This window comes from Bombina bombina, chromosome 5 (genome assembly GCF_027579735.1).
Source record: "Bombina bombina isolate aBomBom1 chromosome 5, aBomBom1.pri, whole genome shotgun sequence".
NCBI lineage: Eukaryota > Metazoa > Chordata > Amphibia > Anura > Bombinatoridae > Bombina > Bombina bombina.
The window spans coordinates 30,303,574-30,326,967 of record NC_069503.1 but is presented as its reverse complement, the minus strand read 5'-3'; the positions used below and the strand labels follow the sequence as shown (position 1 = coordinate 30,326,967).

Here is a 23,394-nt window from a genome sequence, read left to right as displayed (position 1 = left end):
CATAAATGTGTCGGCTCTTGTGATAGGCGCAATGGACAGCCTCTCCTGTAGACCAGGTTGTTTCTCATTTGATAGCAAGGTACATAAGTCAGTGCAGGCATGCACGAGTCTCTCTAGCCTTGGCAAAAATATGTTTTGTAGTTCCGCTAGGATGTAAGAGCCAGCAGAGCCTTCTTTAATGCTGGAGATCTCCATTGTAACTGGGCAAGAGTTTTATTAAGAAACGGAAACTTAGTTAGATGTATGTACAGTATGGCGGTATTCTTCCCGCCACTCAGCCCAACGGCTTTAATCTTCAAAACGACGTTCCGGGGTAGAAGAGTTGTTAATCCTTCTATCTGCTGGGTGTTCCCGGACAGCTTGCCTGTCAAGGGAGATGCAGATGGTGTAGATAGGTAGCAGCAATATTAGCGTTAGGAGTAGATTTCCTCAGAGCTGATGAAGCCTGCAGCCATCTTGTAGGGCCGCCCACCGGAAGTCCTCTATAGTTTATATTTTGATCATTTTGTTCCCTACCGTTATCGCCATCTCTCCTCCCACCCTCCTCTTCCTGTATTTTCTATCTATTACGAATAGAGTGGTCACACCCGCTCTATACGTAGTGTAAATGAGCGTTCACGATTACTGCAAGGATTGCGCATGCGCTAATCGCCGATCCGGGTCAAAATGCGCATGTGATCTTTATCAGTCATGATTTCAAACGTGCATGCGTCACCGCAGTATAAACCACAGTATAAACTGCAGTATAAATATTCTAAATATTGTGAGCAGAAGTAATAGAGACTTTTTAAAATACTTACGATCAGTAATAATTGAAAAGTCGGAGCAGCCGTCTGAAACACTATCTTGGCACAAAACAACTAGTAGCAGAGCGCATGCGCAAATTGTGAACGCGCGACACAGAAATTGATGTTTAGATTAGATTTGGCGCATGCGCAATGGATGACAGGCTTGTATGACGTAGCTTCACGTCCGCCGATCGGCCAGAAAGTCAATTGGAGGAGCTCAAAAACGTGACCAGGAAGTAAATTGAGGTATAAACTTTTTTGTTGAATTACTAACAAAAAAATTTATAGTTTAGATGCGGCGAAAACTTTATTTTTAGATTGGTTATAGCGAAACGATGAATGAAAGTCCTATTTTTTAGATTGACTGTGTAAATGTGCAGAGCAGAACAACTAAGTTTACTTTCACTTTAAAGGGATAAGAAACCCAAAATGTTTTTTCATTGTTTAGTTAAAGATATAAACTTTCCAATTTACTTCTATTATGAAATTTGCTTCATTCTTTTGGTATCCTTTACTTAAGCAGCAGCAATGAACATATGAGGTGAGCCAATGACAAGAGGTTTGTATGTGCAGCCACTAATCCGCAGCGAGCGCACTATAGTGCATTGTATGCTTTGTCACAAAGGTCTCCAATAGAACAAATCAGACTCAATAATAGAAATAAACAGAAAGTTGATTAAATTTAAATCATGAAAGTTAAATTGTGACTTTGCTGTTCCTTGTAATGTGTTTCTAATGACTTTTTATAACAGTGTATAAAAGAGTATAAAATGTATGGGAGATTTCACCTTTAGGTTTATTTTTATATAAAATAGCTGTTTCAATTTATTTCCATTATCAAATTGTACACAATGTTTATAAAACACACGTTATGTGACACCAGCTGCTACTTAGCATGTGCAAGAGTTTATATTATATACAGATATGAGTCTGTTATTGGCTGATCACTGTCACATGACACAGGTGCAGAACACATTGTACACAATGTTTATAAAACACATGTACCAGCTGCTACTTAGCATGTGCAAGAGTTTATATTATATACAGATATGAGTCTGTTATTGGCCGATCACTGTCACATGATACAGGTGCAGAACAAATTGTACACAATGTTTATAAAACACACGTTATGTGACACCAGCTGCTACTTAGCATGTGCAAGAGTTTATATTATATACAGATATGAGTCTGTTATTGGCTGATCACTGTCACATGATACAGGTGCAGAACAAATTGTACACAATGTTTATAAAACACGTTATGTGACACCAGCTGCTACTTAGCATGTGCAAGAGTTTATATTATATACAGATATGAGTCTGTTATTGGCTGATCACTGTCACATGATACAGGTAATGTGACACTAGCTGCTACTTAGCATGTGCAAGAGTTTATATTATATACAGATATGAGTCTGTTATTGGCTGATCACTGTCACATGATACAGGTGCAGAACAAATTGTACACAATGTTTATAAAACACACGTTATGTGACACCAGCTGCTACTTAGCATGTGCAAGAGTTTATATTATAAACAGATATGAGTCTGTTATTGGCTGATCACTGTCACATGATACAGTTGCAGAACAAATTGTACACAATGTTTATAAAACACACTTAATGTGACACCAGCTGTTACTTAGCATGTATAAGAGTTTATATTATATACAGATATGAGTCTGTTATTGGCTGATCACTGTCACATGATACAGGTGCAGGACAAAATGTACACAATGTCTATAAAACACACGTTATGTGACACCAGCTGCTACTTAGCATGTGCAAGAGTTTATATTATATACAGATATGAGTCTGTTATTGGCTGATCACTGTCACATGATACAGGTGCAGAACAAATTGTACACAATGTTTATAAAACACACGTTATGTGACACCAGCTGCTACTTAGCATGTGCAAGAGTTTATATTATATACAGATATGAGTCTGTTATTGGCTGATAACTGTCACATGATACAGGTGCAGAACACATTGTACACAATGTTTATAAAACACACGTTATGTGACACCAGCTGCTACTTAGCATGTGCAAGAGTTTATATTATATACAGATATGAGTCTGTTATTGGCTGATCACTGTCACATGATACAGGTGCAGAACAAATTGTACATAATGTTTATAAAACACACGTCATGTGACACCAGCTGCTACTTAGCATGTGCAAGAGTTTATATTATATACAGATATGAGTCTGTTATTGGCTGATCACTGTCACATGATACAGGTGCAGAACAAATTGTACACAATGTTTATAAAACACACGTTATGTGACACCAGCTGCTACTTAGCATGTGCAAGAGTTTGTATTATATACAGATATGAGTCTGTTATTGGCTGATCACTGTCACATGATACAGGTGCAGAACAAATTGTACACAATGTTTATAAAACACACGTTATGTGACACCAGCTGCTACTTAGCATGTGCAAGAGTTTATATTATATACAGATATGAGTCTGTTATTGGCTGATCACTGTCACATGATACAGGTGCAGAACAAAATGTCAGAAATAAACCTACTGCTCTTTAGAAATTCATAGTAAGTTTTATTACATTGTATTGTTAGTTTGCATCTGTTCATTTTGTTATTATATACGTTATGAACATTTTAAATGGGCTGAGCTTGCTGAGAGATCATATCTTATTGTGTTATCAATCAATGTAAACACAAAATCTTCCTTTTCTTATATCTGTCCTAGATAACAATTAAAAATTAAAATTTTAGCACCTGTCTCCCCCCCTCCCCCCCCCTGCAGTGTGATTTAAGACAACTCACTACTGACCAAGAGAAGTTAAAGGACTGGGGGTAGAGCACATGACAAATATAAAATGTGGAGTCTTTTAAGCACTGTACAAATTGGTCACAAGGAGGGGTACCTATCCGGTACAGAAAGACTACAGATACAGTGTGTAGCTTCTTGCGCTCTGTAACAACGGACTATCACACACATAGTATCTGTATGTTTGTACCTGTTACCCTTAGTGATCTACAAGAGGTTTCATGCAGTCTGTAACAACGGACTATCACACACATAGTATCTGTGTATGTTTGTACCTGTTACCCTTAGTGATCTACAAGAGGTTTTATGCGGTCTGTAACAACGGACTATCACATGCATAGTATCTGTGTATGTTTGTACCGGTTACCCTTAGTGATCTACAAGAGGTTTCATGCGGTCTGTAACAACGGACTATCACACACATAGTATCTGTGTATGTTTGTACCTGTTACCCTTAGTGATCTACAAGAGGTTTCATGCAGTCTGTAACAACGGACTATCACACACATAGTATCTGTGTATGTTTGTACCTGTTACCCTTAGTGATCTACAAGAGGTTTTATGCGGTCTGTAACAACGGACTATCACATGCATAGTATCTGTGTATGTTTGTACCGGTTACCCTTAGTGATCTACAAGAGGTTTCATGCGGTCTGTAACAACGGACTATCACATGCATAGTATCTGTGTATGTTTGTACCTGTTACCCTTAGTGATCTACAAGAGGTTTCATGCAGTCTGTAACAACGGACTATCACACACATAGTATCTGTGTATGTTTGTACCTGTTACCCTTAGTGATCTACAAGAGGTTTCATGCGGTCTGTAACAACGGACTATCACACACATAGTATCTGTGTATGTTTGTACCTGTTACCCTTAGTGATCTACAAGAGGTTTCATGCGGTCTATAACAACGGACTATCACATGTATAGTATCTGTGTATGTTTGTACCTGTTACCCTTAGTGATCTACAAGAGGTTTCATGCGGTCTGTAACAACGGACTATCACACACATAGTATCTGTGTATGTTTGTACCTGTTACCCTTAGTGATCTACAAGAGGTTTCATGCGGTCTGTAACAACGGACTATCACACACATAGTATCTGTGTATGTTTGTACCTGTTACCCTTAGTGATCTACAAGAGGTTTCATGCGGTCTGTAACAATGGACTATCACACACATAGTATCTGTGGATGTTTGTTCCTGTTACCCTTAGTGATCTACAAGAGGTTTCATGCGGTCTGTAACAACGGACTATCACACACATAGTATCTGTGTATGTTTGTACCGGTTACCCTTAGTGATCTACAAGAGGTTTCATGCGGTCTGTAACAACGGACTATCACACACACATAGTATCTGTATATGTTTGTACCGGTTACCCTTAGTGATCTACAAGAGGTTTCATGCGGTCTGTAACAACGGACTATCAAACACATAGTATCTGTGTATGTCTGTACCTGTTACCCTTAGTGATCTACAAGAGGTTTCATGCGGTCTGTAACAACAGACTATCACACACATAGTATCTGTGTATGTTTTGTACCTGTTACCCTTAGTGATCTACAAGAGGTTTCATGCGGTCTGTAACAACAGACTATCACACACATAGTATCTGTGTATGTTTGTACCTGTTACCCTTAGTGATCTACAAGAGGTTTCATGCGGTCTGTAACAACGGACTATCACACACACAGTATCTGTGTATGTCTGTACCTGTTACCCTTAGTGATCTACAAGAGGTTTCATGCGGTCTGTAACAACGGACTATCACACACATAGTATCTGTGTATGTCTGTACCTGTTACCCTTAGTGATCTACAAGAGGTTTCATGCAGTCTGTAACAACGGACTATCACACACATAGTATCTGTGTATGTTTGTACCTGTTACCCTTAGTGATCTACAAGAGGTTTCATGCGGTCTGTAACAACGGACTATCACACACATAGTATCTGTGTATGTTTGTACCTGTTACCCTTAGTGATCTACAAGAGGTTTCATGCGGTCTGTAACAACGGACTATCACACACATAGTATCTGTGTATGTTTGTACCTGTTACCCTTAGTGATCTACAAGAGGTTTCATGCGGTCTGTAACAACGGACTATCACACACATAGTATCTGTGTATGTTTGTACCTGTTACCCTTAGTGATCTACAAGAGGTTTCATGCGGTCTGTAACAACGGACTATCACACACATAGTATCTGTGTATGTTTGTACCTGTTACCCTTAGTGATCTACAAGAGGTTTCATGCGGTCTGTAACAACAGACTATCACACACATAGTATCTGTGTATGTTTGTACCTGTTACCCTTAGTGACCTACAAGAGGTTTGTCTTTTGTTTTTAATAAATTGTACATTTGCTTTAAGCATTTGTCTGTATCCAGTCTGCCTGGGGTCTGCACAATAGAGCTGATTACCTTGTGCTGTTGAAGCTCTAACTAATGTGAGTATTCTGGGTCTGCCTTCCATCTGGGGAGTGAAGATTACACAGTATTATGCTATGATGTGTTTCTTTCTCTTCCTTCTGAGGAACATCGTATGAACTATTTGTATTTGTGGTTCTGTCTCCATTAAAGACTCTTGTCACTTTGGTTATATTCCTGCATATTGCTCTGTATTATTATCACTATTTGTGTGTGGTTTTTGTTACACATTTTATTTTTAGTAAATACAAAATGTCTGACAGTGAGGATCTGTAGGAAGTACAATATCAATACTGTAGTATTAGATTTAAATTACATATAAACAACTCTTATTTAACATTTGTGTAAGTGCTGCTCTTTGATATAAATAATGGGGGGAAAATAATTATATTATATTTGTGAGGTTGTGCTTTGTCCCACTCATAAATAGATTGTCTACTCCTGAGCTTATAGCATAACGTTCCGGAAAGATTAATATTTAAGGGGCAATTATAACACCCACAGAGCTAACTGTACTAAATGCTTGTGCTGAATCAATAGCACATATGTAATAACCTAAACAGCTGATCTGTATCACATGAATTGTTATGTGTGCCTTTAATTATACCATACGTACAGTTAATCAGAACCATTATTTATTATTATCTGTCTAAACCATTTAATATACTTTTTACAGACACGACCAGAGCACTGAGAGATATCAGGTATTGATGTAACTGGAGTGAATAAGGGAACTTTCTTCCTGAGCACAGACATTGGAGCCTGTTATCAGCATGAACTCATATGTGTTAGGTGAGTAAAATAGATATTATGCTGACTTTAATTACTGGGAAAATAGAATAGATCACTCATTAAATAAATATAAACTATTATATTTATATCCATACAGAGAGAAGCACACTCACAGGAATAAACAACCAGCTCAATACCATTGTTAGCCTGTTCTATGGTGATTTACCACCAGGGTGCAGCTTCTTTTAGCCCAGTAATGCTTTTCACAGAGTAGACCTTCCCTGTAGTATATCAGTCTGATCCCGCCTATTACAGTCAGTCCAGCACCAAAATACCAGGCAATTCCTCTCTGAACAAGGAACACATCAACCCCAGGCAATTGTTTCAGCCTTCATTGGGCCTCATCAGTGAGGTACAGCCATATTTCTCTAAGCACACTGAGCAAGGAGTCCACGTCTGGTTTCCCCTTTTTTTCTTAGGGAGACTAAATACATACAGAGAGAAGCGCACTTACAGGAACGAACAACTAACTCAATATCATTGTTAGCCTGTTCTATGGCAATTTACCACCTGGGTGCATCTTCTTTTAGCTGTAATGCTCATGGGATATTTCCTTATCAGACCAATCCTGGCCAGTAGTCTTCTTATCCCAGTGGCAAGATAAGGAAATATCCCAGAAAATAAGAAGAAATAAATAAGTGAGGATGCAATCCAATACTCACTGTAGAGATGAGAAAACAGGTAAGTGGTCCCAGAAAGGTTGAGGAAGGCACCAAGTAGACAGTCCAATCCTTCAGGGAACCAAAGGCAAAGTCTGGCAACAGACAGGCAATTCAAGGAATCAGCAATTCAGGGGTTATTCAGAGTGGTCAGAGTGGTCAGAGACAAGCAGAGTTCAGCAACAATAAGGCAATCCAGCAGTTCAGGGGTTAATCAGTATAGTGGTCAGAGACAAGCAGAGTTCAGCAACAATAAGGTAATTAGCATTAGCAAACAAAGCAATAAAACATAGCACCCAGGGAGCATAAGACAACCTATACTTGGGCAAGTTATAGGAAGTGAGGAGGTACTTACATAAGCAGTTCAGGGGTTAAATCAGTAGAGTGGTCACAGACAGGCCGAGTTCAGAAACAGTAAGGCAATCGGCAGTTCAGAGGTTAATCAGTAGAGTGGTCACAGACAAGCAGAGGTCAGCAACTGTAAGGCAATCAGCAGTTCAGGGGTTAATCAGTAGGGTGGACACAGACAGGCAGAGTTCAGCAACAGTAAGGCAATAAGCATTAGCAAACAGAGCAATAAAACATAGCACCCAGGGAGCACAAGACAACCTTTACTTGGGCAAGGTATAAGAAGTGAAGAGGTACTTACATAGGCGCAGGTTCATACCAAGGATAGCAGACAGGTGAGTGGCATCAGGAGATAAACCCGGCGTGTGGCGATGTCATCCCCGCCTGCCACAACCACTGCCGCAACCATGGCAACGGCCATGGGTGGAGAGTGCGGGGCCTCCGCTGAGACAAAGTGGTGTTACATTAGACCAGTATTGATTTTCACGGAGTAGAACTTTCCTGTATTATATCAGTATATATGTAGTGATCCAACCTATAATGTTCAGTCCAGCTCCAAAATACCAGGCAATTCCTCTCTAACCAAGGAACACAGCAACCCCAGATGTGGACTCCTTGCTCAGTGTGCTTAGAGGAATCTGGCTACACCTCAATGACGAAGTCCAATGAAGGCTGAAATGCTTCTCTCTGTATGTATTTAGTCTCCCTAAGGGCAAAAGGGGAAACCAGATGTGGACTCCTGGCTCAGTGTGCTTAGAGGAATATGGCTACACCTCACTGACGATGCCCAATGAAGGCCGAAAAGATCGTCTGGGGTTGCTGCTGGACTGATATACTACATGAAAGTTTTACTCTGTGAAAAGCATTACTGGGCTAAAAGAAGCTGCACCCAGGTGGTAAATTGCCATAGGGCAGGCTAACAATGGTATGAAGCTAGTTGTTCATTCCTGTGAGTGCGCTTCTCTCTGTATGTATTATCTATAAAAGGAAAAATGGAGGGCGCCTGATAGTGCAATTCAATAAAACCTTGGAAAAAGCACACACAAGCAGAGGAATCTTACTCACAGGGTGTAGAGCACTGATGTGCAATACAAGCGATCCGGAACCACTAGTCAGACCAAATGGAAATGAAGTTGGCGGAATCCTCGTCTCACCAGGGAGAGTCCAGAGAAACCAGATGGATAGTGGATCAGTGCAGGCCAAAATGGTATGAATAGGCCAGGAGGGTGCAGATCACCCTCAGATGATGCCGATAGTCCAGGATAGATTAAAATTGTAAAATCACAAAAAGTGGTCAGGCAGCAAATGAAGAGTTGAAAATATTTAAAATTTATTGTAATGATTTAAAACAAAGCAATGCGTTTCGCAGTGTAAAAACACTGTTTCATCAGGCTGTACAAACAACTCACAAAGCTGCCATATTTAAAACAAAATTCAACCAATCGATGGTCACCACAATTGCACGCCCTTTCGAGGATATACCACTATAGAGGGGGAATGCATATAGATAAAATAAATAATTAAAAAACACATTATAGAATTACATCATAAAATTAAATTAATCAATATATATAGACATATTCAAAAATAAGAAAAATACCTAAAAAGAACTTATCATTTCTCCAGAGACAACAGAATGTAAGTGTATCATCCATAGGGGGAGTGATACTACCTACAATTCGCTTGGAATGGTATATCCCACAAGCAGAGCTCCTATATGGAGTGTGTATAAAATCAATCAAATGAGATTATTCTAACAGTTAAATTGTTATATTAAATTCATATCAAGCTAATAAATTCATATGTAATGAATAGGTCATCTTATATGGTATGATCGATTCTTTGCTAATAGATTGCTTGTTTGAATGTAGAAAACAGAGAAACGTCAATCCTGTCATATCAGTGTTAAGGATGTGATATCATAGTAAGAACAGAACAACCTATGTGCAAAAACAGCATTAAAAAATTGATTTGAAGAAACGAAACAGGGAGCAAGAAGAGCTGCATACAATGCAGCGTAGTGTAAAACAAGTAAACATCGATAGATTTTACGATAAGTTTCACAACGTATCGCTGACGTTCCTATAGTGACAGGGGTGTGTATTGAACAAACCAATCAAATTTGCTCATTAAAACAGATGGTCTCATCTTACCCCAATCAGAGCGACTGAGCCATAAGGGGGTGGAGGCTATATCGGACATGCGTGATGGATAAGAAGGGTTGGTCTGTGATCCATAGCCGATAACTATAATGGCCAATTATACATAAAGGAAACGAAAAAGGGCGTGATGAAACTATGTGGAAAGGGGGGGGTGTAATATATAAGAAATACCCATTGCCGGACGACTAGTGGTTCCGGATCGCTTGTATTGCACATCAGTGCTCTACACCCTGTGAGTAAGATTCCTCTGCTTGTGTGTTTTATTGAATTGCACAATGTGGCGCCCTCCATTTTTCCTTTTATAGATCATCTTATCCTGTGTCTTGGCACGACACCCTGGAGGAGCGGCCTATCATTCTGGATTTACATTTGTGAGATCTGGGAGTTGAACCATCTTAACAGTGACTGTTACTTACTGGACTATTAAGTCTGTATATCTATATAATTATAAGTACTCTTGCTTTTATTGTATGATATTTGATACATTTCACATAGTATACATTTTCTAGACAGTCTTCAATCATTTCTATTTTGTCCGGTGCTATTTGCTTGTATTTTTATCTGTTTTAATTGATCATAGGAGCCTCTTACTAGTATCTTTTTTTATCTAGTTGTCTGTATGTATTATATTTGTATCTGCATCTTTTAAGAACATTTGTGTCAACACCTGCTCTCAAAACACCTGCAACTCTACCTGCCCCTGCCCTGACCCAGCTCATGGAACTCCCATAACTACACTTTTGCCTACATTTTTCCCATGTGTGGAACACCCACAACTCCCCCAGTGAGTGTTCCCCACCCCAGAACCGCAACCGATTTATGTGCTTAATTTAACAGTGAGTATTATTAATAGTAATAACGTTTTGACTGATTATATAAATCAAACAACCACAGCCCAAAGCTAAAAATCATCATAAGATCACTGCTCCTTAGCCTTTCAAAACATCTCACAATAATTATTAGTCTGTGATGATTAAGACCTTGGGCCGATTTATTATCAGTCAATGCTGCTTATTCCATGCGAGCCTTCTGGCTTCCCGGATTCAGGAGTTAAAAAGCAGCGGTCATAAGACCCCCCTCGCTAGTGGCCAAATGGCCGCGAAGTGCAGGGACAGCATTGCACAAGCATTTCACCAGAAATAGTTGTGCAATGATAAATACAGATAGCGTATGCTGTCGGCATTTAATAATGCCGGGTGGACATGTCCGCTACAGAGGATCATGTCCGTCCAACATTTAATAAGTTGGCCCTATCATATTCTTACCCCACTGGCTGAGCATGAGCCGGGCAGGGCTGTATCTGCAGTTACTTGTGTAATGTTAAATGAGGATGGTGGATGCCACCTCTCTTGCCCAGAATACAGATGTACTTGTTCCCTGGCTGAGAACATTATCCATCTGCAGCTTGTTTAATGGGGCCCTATAACTTGTTTTCAGCAGTAATCAGTGGTTTAGTTTATTATGATATAGAAATATTTACATTATTTGTCTTTTGTTGTTTTTATTTGTAATTTACAGGATAATCAATTTAAAAATGAACACAAAACAGAAGCCATTTTTATGGATTATAAATAAATAATATGATGTATTGCCTTGGAATAGATGCTAAGATTGTTAAGTGGGTAGAATTCTGGCTTAAAGAAAGACAACAGAGAGTTTCAATTAATGGCGTACATTCAAATGAGGCATCAGTTACTAGTGGTGTTCCCCAAGGGTCAGTTCTTGGGCCTGTTTTGTTTAACATGTTCATAAGTGATATTGGAAGTGGGCTTAAGGGAAAGGTTTGCTTGTTTGCTGATGATACACAAATTTGTAACAGGGTAGATGTTCCAGGAGGAGTTGATCAAATGAACTGTGATATTAATAAAATAGAGGACTGGTCAAATAAATGGGATCTGAAATTTAATATTACCAAGAGCAAAATTATGCATATAGGATCCAAAAACCCAAAGGCCAATTATAGTCTCAATGGTACATTACTGACTGTAATTAAAGAAGCCAGCAAGGCCAGTCAAATACTTGGTTGCATTGCAAGAGGTTTTAGTAGCAGAAATAGCAAGGTTCTTATGCCACTTTACAGATCATTAGTTTGACCAAATATGGAATACTGTGTACAGTTCTGGAGACCATATCTTCAGAAAGATATAAATAAACTAGAAGCTGTCCAAAGGAGGGCTACTAAAATGGTACATGGTCTAAAATATAAAACGTACAAAGAAAGACTCTATGATCTAAATATGTATAGGTTAGAGGATAGAAAGGAAAGAGGTATGAAGGGACTTAATAAAATAGAAGCTGAAAGCATTCTTCACACAACAATACATGCCAAATCAAGGGCTCACAATCTAAAGTTAGAGGGTAGCAGATTCAGGAGAAATTTGAGGAAGCATTTTTTTACAGAAAGGGTGGTGGATTCATGGAATAAACTTCCATTTGAGGTGGTAAACACAAAGACTGTAAAGGAATTTAAAAAAGACTTGATGGGCCTTTTTGGTTCTTATCTACCGTCAAATTCTATGTTTCTATGATTCTTGTATTACGATAGATTCCATTATAAAGAATAAACATTATTTATTTTCTTTATTCCTTTTCCTTTTATGTAGACAATCACTTGAATAGTTCATATCCATCCTTCACTAAAGGAAGCATCAGAATGATACCACAAACTCCAAACGTCTTAGACACAAATGACTATTCACAAACATTGGGGAAATCACAGCAGATATTTAAAGAACATGGTGAATTGGCAGGAACTGGGCAGAAACCATTATGTACAGAGAGTAATTTAGTCATCAAACAAGAGGACAACATTTATGCCTTATCTAGTGAAATGATTGTCCCAGAGGATAAACCACATACAGTTACTGAGTTTAAAGAAGAGAAAAGTCTTAAGTTTAGCCAAATGATTAATACAAAGGAGAAACCTCACACATGTACAGAATGTGGGAGATGTTTAACATCTAAAGGAAGCCTTATGTATCACAGAAAGACCCACACAGGGGAGAAACCTTTCACATGTAATGAGTGTTGGAAATGTTTCACATCCAAGGCAAATCTTATATCTCAGGAAAAGACCCACACAGTGGAGAAACCTTTAACCTGTACAAAACGTTTTACAAACACGTGTAATCTGAAAACTCATGTAAGGAGTCACACAGGAGAAAAGCCATTCACATGTACAAAGTGTGGAAAATGTTTTACACTAAAGTGTAATCTGAAAACTCATGAAAGGATTCATACAGGAGAAAAAGCTTTAACATGTACAGAGTGTGGAAAAAGTTTTAGACTAAAGAGTGATCTAGAAACTCATGAAAGGATTCACACAGGAGAAAAGCCTTTCACATGTACAGAGTGTGGGAAATGTTTTACACAAAAGAGTGATCTAAATACTCATGAAAGGATTCACACAGGAGAAAAACCTTTCACATGTACAGAGTGTGGAAAAGAATTTACAGTAAAAAGTAATCTGAAAACTCATGAAAGAATTCACACAGGAGTAAAACCTTTTACATGTACAGAGTGTGGAAAAAGTTTTCCACAAAAGAGTCATCTGAATAGTCATGCAAGGATTCACACAGGAGAAAAAGCTTTCACATGTACAGAATGTGGAAAAAGTTTTAGACAAAAGATTGATCTAAAAACTCATGAAAGGATTCACACAGGAGAAAAGCCTTTCACATGTACAGAGTGTGGGAAATGTTTTCCACAAAAGAGTCATCTGAATAGTCATGCAAGGATTCACACAGGAGAAAAACCTTTCACATGTACAGAGTGTGGAAAAAGTTTTAGAAAAAAGAGTGATCTAAAAGCTCATGAAAGGATTCACACAGGAGAAAAACCTTTCACATGTACAGAGTGTGGAAAAGAATTTACAGTAAAAAGTAATCTGAAAACTCATGAAAGGATTCACACAGGAGAAAAACCTTTCACATATTTATAAAGTGGAAAAGGGTATCCCATGTCAGTCAGGTATCACAAAACACCAAATATTTACTCACAAAACAAACTTTATATGCACTGTGTGAAAACCTTTTATGCATTATCCTAAGGAAGACAAACTCTTTAAACAGAAGAGTCAACAAAGGATCCTGTTGTTAATAATACTTTCTAAATCCCAGTTACAAAATCTCCATATTGGAAGTACTCTCCTGCTGTTCTTTGTGTCTATATATGTGCACCTCAGTTTCTCTCATATCAATGTGATAGAATCCAAACACCACACAGGAATATACAACTCTGCCCTCATACTGGCCAGTTTATAGAAACATTCACCACCAAAGCACCCCCAGTGTTGTTTATTAATATGCCAGTGTTAGAAGTTGTATGTTACATTTAGAGACTAAAGGAGCCTTTATATAATAGAGTGTTAGAGAATTGTATAAACTAGAACATCTGTATCAAATGATTGACATCTGGGAGATATATTTAATGTGCACATCAGGTGGATAATCCTTTTCTTATAGCAATAGATGCTTAGCATTGTACATGTTATATACCAGAGCAATTACTGAGGGGAAACTGATTTTATTTAACGAGACACAATGGGCTAGATGACAAGGGGGTGCTAATTTGCCTGTTTGCTGGTGCACAATAAATAATAAGCCATTACAAGTGGCTGACTTTTTTCTGCGGGAGCTGCACACAGTACTTGCCAGTACAAAGAACCTCTTTCTTCTGTTAAGTGTGATCAGTCCACGGGTCATCATTACTTCTGGGATATTACTCCTCCCCAACAGGAAGTGCAAGAGGATTCACCCAGCAGAGCTGCATATAGCTCCTCCCCTCTACGTCACTCCCAGTCATTCTCTTGCACCCAACGACTAGATAGGATGTGTGAGAGGACTATGGTGATTATACTTAGTTTTATATCTTCAATCAAAAGTTTGTTATTTTAAAATAGCACCGGAGTGTGTTATTACCTCTCTGGCAGAGTTTGAAGAAGAATCTACCAGAGTTTTTACTATGATTTTAGCCGGAGTAGTTAAGATCATATTGCTGTTTCTCTGCCATCTGAGGAGAGGTAAACTTCAGATCAGGGGACAGCGGGCAAATGAATCTGCATAGAGGTATGTAGCAGCTTTTATTTTCTGACAATGGAATTGATGAGAAAATCCTGCCATACCGATATAATGTCATGTATGTATACTTTACACTTCAGTATTCTGGGGAATGGTACTTCACTGGAATTACACTGTAAGAAATACATAAAACTTTTTAATAACTAAGAAATTATGTTTAACGTTTTTGCTGGAATGTAAAATCGTTTTCATTTGCTGAGGTACTGAGTGAATAAATGTTTGGGCACTATTTTTCCACTTGGCAGTTGCTTGATCTTTTTTCTGACAGTTTCTGTTCTCTCTCACTGCTGTGTGTGAGGGGGAGGGGCCGTTTTTTGGCACTTTTGCTACGCATCAGAAATTTCAGTCAGCAGCTCATTGTATTTCCTGCATGATCCGGTTCATCTCTACAGAGTTCAGGGGTCTTCAAAACTTGTTTTGAGGGAGGTAATTTCTCTCAGCAGAGCTGTGAGATTATAGTTGACGGAGATAAAAAACGTTTATTCTGTAATTTTTTTCTGCTTTCAGAATTAGTTGTCTTTTGCTAATGGGATCAAACCTTTGCTAAAGAAATTTATGTACTAACTGTATTGATGCTACTTTAAATAAAAGTCAATCTGTACAAATTGAACAAATTTCACCAAACAACGAGGGGAGAGTTATGCCGACTAACTCGCCTCACGTGTCAGTACCTGCATCTCCCGCTCGGGAGGTGCGCGATATGGTGGCGCCCAGTACAGCTGGGCGGCCATTACAGATAACTTTACAAGATATGGCCACTGTTATGACTGAAGTTTTGGCTAAATTACCAGAACTAAGAGGCAAGCGTGATCACTCTGGGGTGAGAACAGAGTGCGCTGATAATATTAGGGCCATGTCAGACACTGCGTCACAGGTGGCAGAACATGAGGACGGAGAACTTCATTCTGTGGCTGACGGTTCTGATCCAAACAGACTGGATTCAGATATTTCAAATTTTAAATTTAAGCTGGAAAACCTCCGTGTATTACTAGGGGAGGTGTTAGCGGCTCTGAATGATTGTAACACAGTTGCAATACCAGAGAAAATGTGTAGGTTGGATAAATATTTTGCGGTACCGGCGAGTACTGATGTTTTTCCTATACCTAAGAGACTTACTGAAATTGTTACTAAGGAGTGGGATAGACCCGGTGTGCCGTTCTCACCCCCTCCGATATTTAGAAAAATGTTTCCAATAGACGCCACCACACGGGACTTGTGGCAAACGGTCCCTAAGGTGGAGGGAGCAGTTTCTACTTTAGCTAAGCGTACCACTATCCCGGTGGAGGATAGCTGTGCTTTTTCAGATCCAATGGATACAAAATTAGAGGGTTACCTTAAGAAAATGTTTGTTCAACAAGGTTTTATATTGCAACCCCTTGCATGCATTGCGCCGGTCACGGCTGCAGCGGCATTCTGGATTGAGTCTCTGGAAGAGAACATTAGTTCAGCTACTCTGGACGACATTACGGACAGGCTTAGAGTCCTTAAACTAGCTAATTCATTCATTTCGGAGGCCGTAGTACATTTAACTAAACTTACGGCTAAGAATTCAGGATTCGCCATTCAGGCACGCAGGGCGCTGTGGCTAAAATCCTGGTCAGCTGATGTTACTTCTAAGTCTAAATTGCTTAATATAGCTTTTAAAGGGCAGTCCTTATTTGGGCCTGGTTTGAAAGAAATTATCGCTGACATTACAGGAGGTAAAGGCCACGCCCTGCCTCAAGACAGGGCCAAACCTAAGGCCAAACAGTCTAATTTTCGTTCCTTTCGGAATTTCAAAGCAGGAGCAGCATCAACTTCCTCTGCCCCAAAGCAAGAAGGATCTGTTGCTCGCTACAGACAAAACTGGAGACCTAACCAGTCTTGGAACAAGGGCAAGCAGGCCAGGAAACCTGCTGCTGCCCCTAAAACAGCATGAATTGAGGGCCCCCGATCCGGGATCGGATCTAGTGGGGGGCAGACTTTCTCTCTTCGCCCAGGCTTGGGCAAGAGATGTCCAGGATCCCTGGGCGCTAGAGATAATATCTCAGGGATACCTTCTGGACTTCAAATACTCTCCTCCAAGAGAGAGATTTCATCTGTCAAGGTTGTCAACAATCCAGACAAAGAAAGAGGCGCTGCGTACAAGAGCTCTTGTTAATGGGAGTAATCCATCCAGTTCCACGGTCGGAACAGGGACAAGGGTTTTACTCAAATCTGTTTGTGGTTCCCAAAAAAGAGGGAACTTTCAGACCAATCCTGGACTTAAAGATCCTAAACAAATTCCTAAGAGTTCCATCGTTCAAGATGGAGACTATTCGGACAATTTTACCTATGATCCAAGAGGGTCAGTACATGACCACTGTAGATTTAAAGGATGCTTACCTTCACATACCGATTCACAAAGATCATTACCGGTACCTAAGGTTTGCCTTCCTAGACAGGCATTACCAGTTTGTGGCTCTTCCATTCGGATTGGCTACAGCTCCAAGAATCTTCACAAAGGTTCTGGGTGCTCTTCTGGCGGTACTAAGACCGCGGGGAATCTCGGTAGCTCCATACCTAGACGACATTCTGATACAAGCTTCAAGCTTTCAAACTGCCAAGTTTCATACAGAGTTAGTACTGGCATTTCTAAGGTCACATGGATGGAAGGTGAACGAAAAGAAAAGTTCACTCGTTCCACTCACAAGAGTTCCCTTCCTGGGGACTCTTATAGATTCTGTAGAAATGAAGATTTACCTGACAGAGGACAGGCTAACAAGACTTCAAAGTGCTTGCCGCACCCTTCATTCCATTCAACACCCGTCAGTGGCTCAATGCATGGAGGTAATTGGCTTAATGGTAGCGGCAATGGACATAGTACCCTTTGCACGCTTACACCTCAGACCACTGCAACTGTTCATGCTAAGTCAGTGGAATGGGGATTACTCAGACTTGTCCCCTTCTCTGAATCTGGATCAAGAGACCAGAAATTCTCTTCTATGGTGGCTTTCTCGGCCACATCTGTCCAGGGGGATGCCATTCAGCAGACCAGACTGGACAATTGTAACAGACGCCAGCCTTCTAGGTTGGGGTGCCGTCTGGAATTCTCTGAAGGCTCAGGGACAATGGAGTCAGGAGGAGAGTCTCCTGCCAATAAACATTCTGGAATTGAGAGCAGTTCTCAATGCACTCCTGGCTTGGCCCCAGTTGACAACTCGGGGGTTCATCAGGTTTCAGTCGGACAACATCACGACTGTAGCTTACATCAACCATCAGGGAGGGACAAGAAGCTCCCTAGCAATGATGGAAGTATCAAAGATAATTCGCTGGGCAGAGTCTCACTCTTGCCACCTGTCAGCAATCCACATCCCGGGAGTGGAGAACTGGGAGGCGGATTTCTTAAGTCGTCAGACTTTTCATCCGGGGGAGTGGGAACTTCATCCGGAGGTCTTTGCCCAAATACTTCGACGTTGGGGCAAACCAGAGATAGATCTCATGGCGTCTCGTCAGAACGCCAAGCTTCCTCGTTACGGGTCCAGATCCAGGGATCCAGGAGCAGTCCTGATAGATGCCCTGACAGCACCTTGGGATTTCAGGATGGCTTACGTGTTTCCACCCTTCCCGATGCTTCCTCGATTGATTGCCAGAATCAAACAGGAGAGAGCATCAGTGATTCTAATAGCACCTGCATGGCCACGCAGGACTTGGTATGCAGACCTAGTGGACATGTCATCCTGTCCACCTTGGTCTCTACCTCTGGAACAGGACCTTCTGATACAGGGTCCTTTCAAACATCAAAATCTAACTTCTCTGAAGCTGACTGCTTGGAAATTGAACGCTTGATTTTATCAAGACGTGGGTTTTCTGAGTCAGTTATTGATACCTTAATACAGGCTAGGAAGCCTGTTACCAGAAGGATTTACCATAAGATATGGCGTAAATACCTATATTGGTGTGAATCCAAAGGTTACTCTTGGAGTAAGGTTAGGATTCCTAGGATATTGTCTTTTCTACAAGAAGGTTTAGAAAAGGGTTTATCTGCTAGTTCTTTAAAGGGACAGATCTCAGCTTTGTCCATTCTGTTACACAAACGTCTGTCAGAAGTTCCTGACGTCCAGGCTTTTTGTCAGGCTTTGGCCAGGATTAAGCCTGTGTTTAAAACTGTTGCTCCACCATGGAGTTTAAACCTTGTTCTTAATGTTTTACAGGGCGTTCCGTTTGAACCCCTTCATTCCATTGATATAAAGTTGTTATCTTGGAAAGTTCTATTTTTAATGGCTATTTCCTCGGCTCGAAGAGTCTCTGAATTATCAGCCTTACATTGTGATTCTCCTTATTTGATTTTTCATTCGGATAAGGTAGTTCTGCGTACTAAACCTGGGTTCTTACCTAAGGTAGTCACTAACAGGAATATCAATCAAGAGATTGTTGTTCCTTCTTTGTGCCCAAATCCTTCTTCGAAGAAGGAACGTCTACTGCAAAACCTGGACGTAGTCCGTGCTCTAAAATTTTACTTACAGGCAACTAAGGAATTTCGACAAACGTCTTCTCTGTTTGTCGTTTACTCTGGTCAGAGGAGAGGTCAAAAGGCTTCTGCTACCTCTCTTTCTTTTTGGCTTCGTAGCATAATTCGTTTAGCTTATGAGACTGCTGGACAGCAGCCTCCTGAAAGAATTACAGCTCATTCTACTAGAGCTGTGGCTTCCACTTGGGCCTTCAAGAATGAGGCCTCTGTTGAGCAGATTTGCAAGGCTGCAACTTGGTCTTCGCTTCATACTTTTTCCAAATTTTACAAATTTGACACTTTTGCTTCCTCGGAGGCTATTTTTGGGAGAAAGGTTCTTCAGGCAGTGGTTCCTTCTGTATAAAGAGCCTTCCTATCCCTCCCGTCATCCGTGTACTTTTGCTTTGGTATTGGTATCCCAGAAGTAATGATGACCCGTGGACTGATCACACTTAACAGAAGAAAACATAATTTATGCTTACCTGATAAATTCCTTTCTTCTGTAGTGTGATCAGTCCACGGCCCGCCCTGTTTTTTAAGGCAGGTAAATATTTTTTAAGTTATACTCCAGTCACCACTACACCCTTGGCTTCTCCTTTCTCGTTGGTCCTTGGTCGAATGACTGGGAGTGACGTAGAGGGGAGGAGCTATATGCAGCTCTGCTGGGTGAATCCTCTTGCACTTCCTGTTGGGGAGGAGTAATATCCCAGAAGTAATGATGACCCGTGGACTGATCACACTACAGAAGAAAGGAATTTATCAGGTAAGCATAAATTATGTTTTTCTCCACACGGTCTGAGAAAGAACTCAGCCAGGCTCCAGAGTGGTGTCTCGACTGTAGCCTCCTATCGCACCACAAGAACTCCAACAGCCAGGAAGGATGATGTCACTCTTGACTCGTAGCAGCAGGGGAGGAGTGAATATGCTAGCCCGATGCCTGGCAAAACACCCAGGGGGATGAAGCAGTATCCAAACTGGCATTGAAATGCAGAGAGGGGAAAAAGGATTCGCAGTCTTCAAGATGAATAAAATACTTGAAAAGATATGTTAAAAAGATATAGGACGCATCCAAGAGAAACAAATAAGCGGGAATGCCTAGACTGACATGTTTCAGCGGATACGTTGTAATCATAGTCTGGAGAGGCAGGGCAGGATGCATGTTTAAAAATCATACAAAAACTGATAGGTTAATTGATTAAAACCAACAAAACCGCCCCCTATAATGTTATACCTAAACACAAGCTCTGATCTCTGTGCCCCATATAATAACAGAATAAATGTTACTAAACTTAATGTGAATAAACAATATGTATATGTGACATACCCCTTTGTCAGTACTGGAAGGGTTAACTTTGTTCAGCTTTGAGAAACTGTTTTCTGAAAACAGGTTTCCTGGCATCAGCTATTGTTTACTGTAATAAAGTTTAAGTGATAAGCGTTCACATTGTTTAATCAGACTGCCAGGTGTCAAGAAGGACGCCCTTGTTTTCTTGTGTTTAATTGTTTATTTGGTTAAGTAATACAATTCTATTGCATCCTGTAAAAGGGCGTCTTCCCTCTATCTAATGTACTATCTTCTTCCAGTGCAGCTGTTGCTGGGGAGTGTCAACCAGGTGGGAGACCTGCATAAATACTGGGCATATAGCCCTCAATAAAACACATTCTGTTTTACCCTCAAGATGGAGCTTGGTCTCATGTTTGGGGGGAATTAACTGGGGTCGTGTGTTGCTGATTCCGTATTCAGGGCATCTTTCATCTGGTATTAACCCACGATACCCGGGTTATACCATAACAACTGGTGGCAAGCGACGGAATGATCCTCATCGCCCAGAAGAGCAACTACACATCTGGACATAATGGGAATTATATGAAAGGCTGAAAAGAGCTACCCTTAAAGACCTGCTAGAACAACGGGGCCGACAAGCCAGTAACTTCAGGAAGAGGGAGATTATTACAATAATGACCAAGATGGAAGGAGCACCAGGGACCGAAGGAACCAATGAGCCCAGCATATCAGACAGAACCCCTGAAGAAGCAAGCTTTGACTGGGCGGTTAAACTAAGACTGGCACATTATGGCCCCACCCGTCTTCCGAAATTATCGACCGTGTCATAGCAGCCGTGGAGGCCAACCTACTTCACCAAAGCGGTGCTGCAGCAGCCCAAGTCACAGCAACCCCAGTGGAAAAGAGAAAGGTACATTTTGCAGCTTTTAAAAACTTCCTGGAAACAGAAGGAGAGACTGGGTCACGATATTATCCGGAAATTATCCGGCCGGGCCAGCAAGGCTTTTTGGGCCATTCTGGATGAGGAAGTCAGGGATTATAATGCTGTAAAAGAGGCACTGCTCTCCAGGTATGCGATTACACTGGAGGCATACAGGAGGCGGTTCAGAGACACTGTTAAATTAGCTGGAGATTCCTACATTGAGTGGGCATGTAAGGTGCACCGCACAGCAGCACACTGGATGGCGGGGTGCCAAGCCGTATGTGGGGAAGAGGTGCTGCAGCTATTCCTGTTGGAAAATTGCTTTGACTGACAAGTTATCAGCAGGAGTTAGAGAGTGGGTTCGGGACCGTAAACGCTCCACCCTGCTTGAATCTGCTCGCCTGGCAGATGAGTATATGGATGCCCACAAACTGGACACTGCTACCACTAAGATCCCTGCCAGGGTGGAGTACAGACCGACAGTCACCCCAGCAGCTACCAGTTATCAACCCCCGGTGCACCGCTCTACCACACCACCTTCAGCCATGAACTATCCTCAGACAGCCGGTTCAACTCACGGGACTACTCACAGCCTATTCGGTGCTTTGTATGTAAGCGACTAGGGCACAAAAGACCAGAGTGTCCCCTAAACACAGCGAACCAAGCACAGTCCTGGAGGAGACCCGCCGGCGGAAACGCATTCTGTTTTACCCTCAAGATGGAGCTTGGTCTCATGTTTTGGGGGAATTAACTGGGTCGTGTGTTGCTGATTCCGTATTCAGGGCATCTTTAATTTGGTATTAACACTCGATATCCGGGTTATACCATAACAGTATATAAATATATATATGAATACATAAAGAGATAAGTATGTACAGATGTATATATAGATGCAACAGCACAGAAGTACATTGGAGAAACATGAAGCACAAAATGAATTAATAAATATAGTGCAAGAAAACATACTTGCTAAGATTGATGTGCCTACAGACTTATATAGATACAGACTTCTATCAAATGTGTGCAAATGAAGATATATATAGTAATAAGTGGATCTCAGGTTATAGAATCTAAAGCTATTCATGTAATATAACTCAAAAGCTATATAGATGGAGCTCATTGCCAAAAGTTAATTAAATAATTTCTATAGTTTAAACCTAGAGGTATTCTAGTCCTGAGCTGAAATATCCAGAACACCTCTCGCTTAGCTAGTAAAACATCAATGTCCCCTCCTCTTTTGTGTACAGAGACCTTTTCAATAGCCACCCACCTAAAGGTATTAAGTTTTGATTCGTGTTGGGTAGCAAAATGCTGAACAAAGGGAGTAGTAGACCTACCCCTAGTAATGGTAGAGATGGGTTCCCTAATGCATGAGTTAATGTCTCTGGATGTAAGGCCTATATACTGCAAATTACACTTGACACAAGTGATAAGATAAATAACGTATGTACTAGTGCAGTTAAGACAAGTTTTTATATCATAGGACAGGCCATTTACCGCAGAGGTAAAAGTATTGGTAATCTAAACAAATTCACATGGCTTACATTTCCTATGTCCACACCTGTACATGCCCCTATGGGAAGAGACTAAAAGAGATAAAGTATACCTCTAGCCACATTAATGAAGTGAAAAATAAAGTTAAATTAATC

At 40.6% G+C, this 23,394-nt stretch overlaps 1 protein-coding gene across 1 annotated transcript in view; it reads left to right on the top strand.

Moving 5' to 3' along the window:
* LOC128659749 (gastrula zinc finger protein XlCGF26.1-like) overlaps positions 1-23,394 on the top strand; it is a 101,049-nt gene that overhangs the window by 64,101 nt on the left and 13,554 nt on the right. Inside the window, exons 2-3 of the mRNA XM_053713328.1 lie at positions 6,708-6,823; positions 12,596-13,961. Coding sequence (XP_053569303.1) covers positions 6,805-6,823; positions 12,596-13,932 — 1,356 coding nt within the window. The 5' untranslated portion in view covers positions 6,708-6,804 and the 3' untranslated portion in view covers positions 13,933-13,961. The remainder of the gene's footprint in view (positions 1-6,707; positions 6,824-12,595; positions 13,962-23,394) is intronic.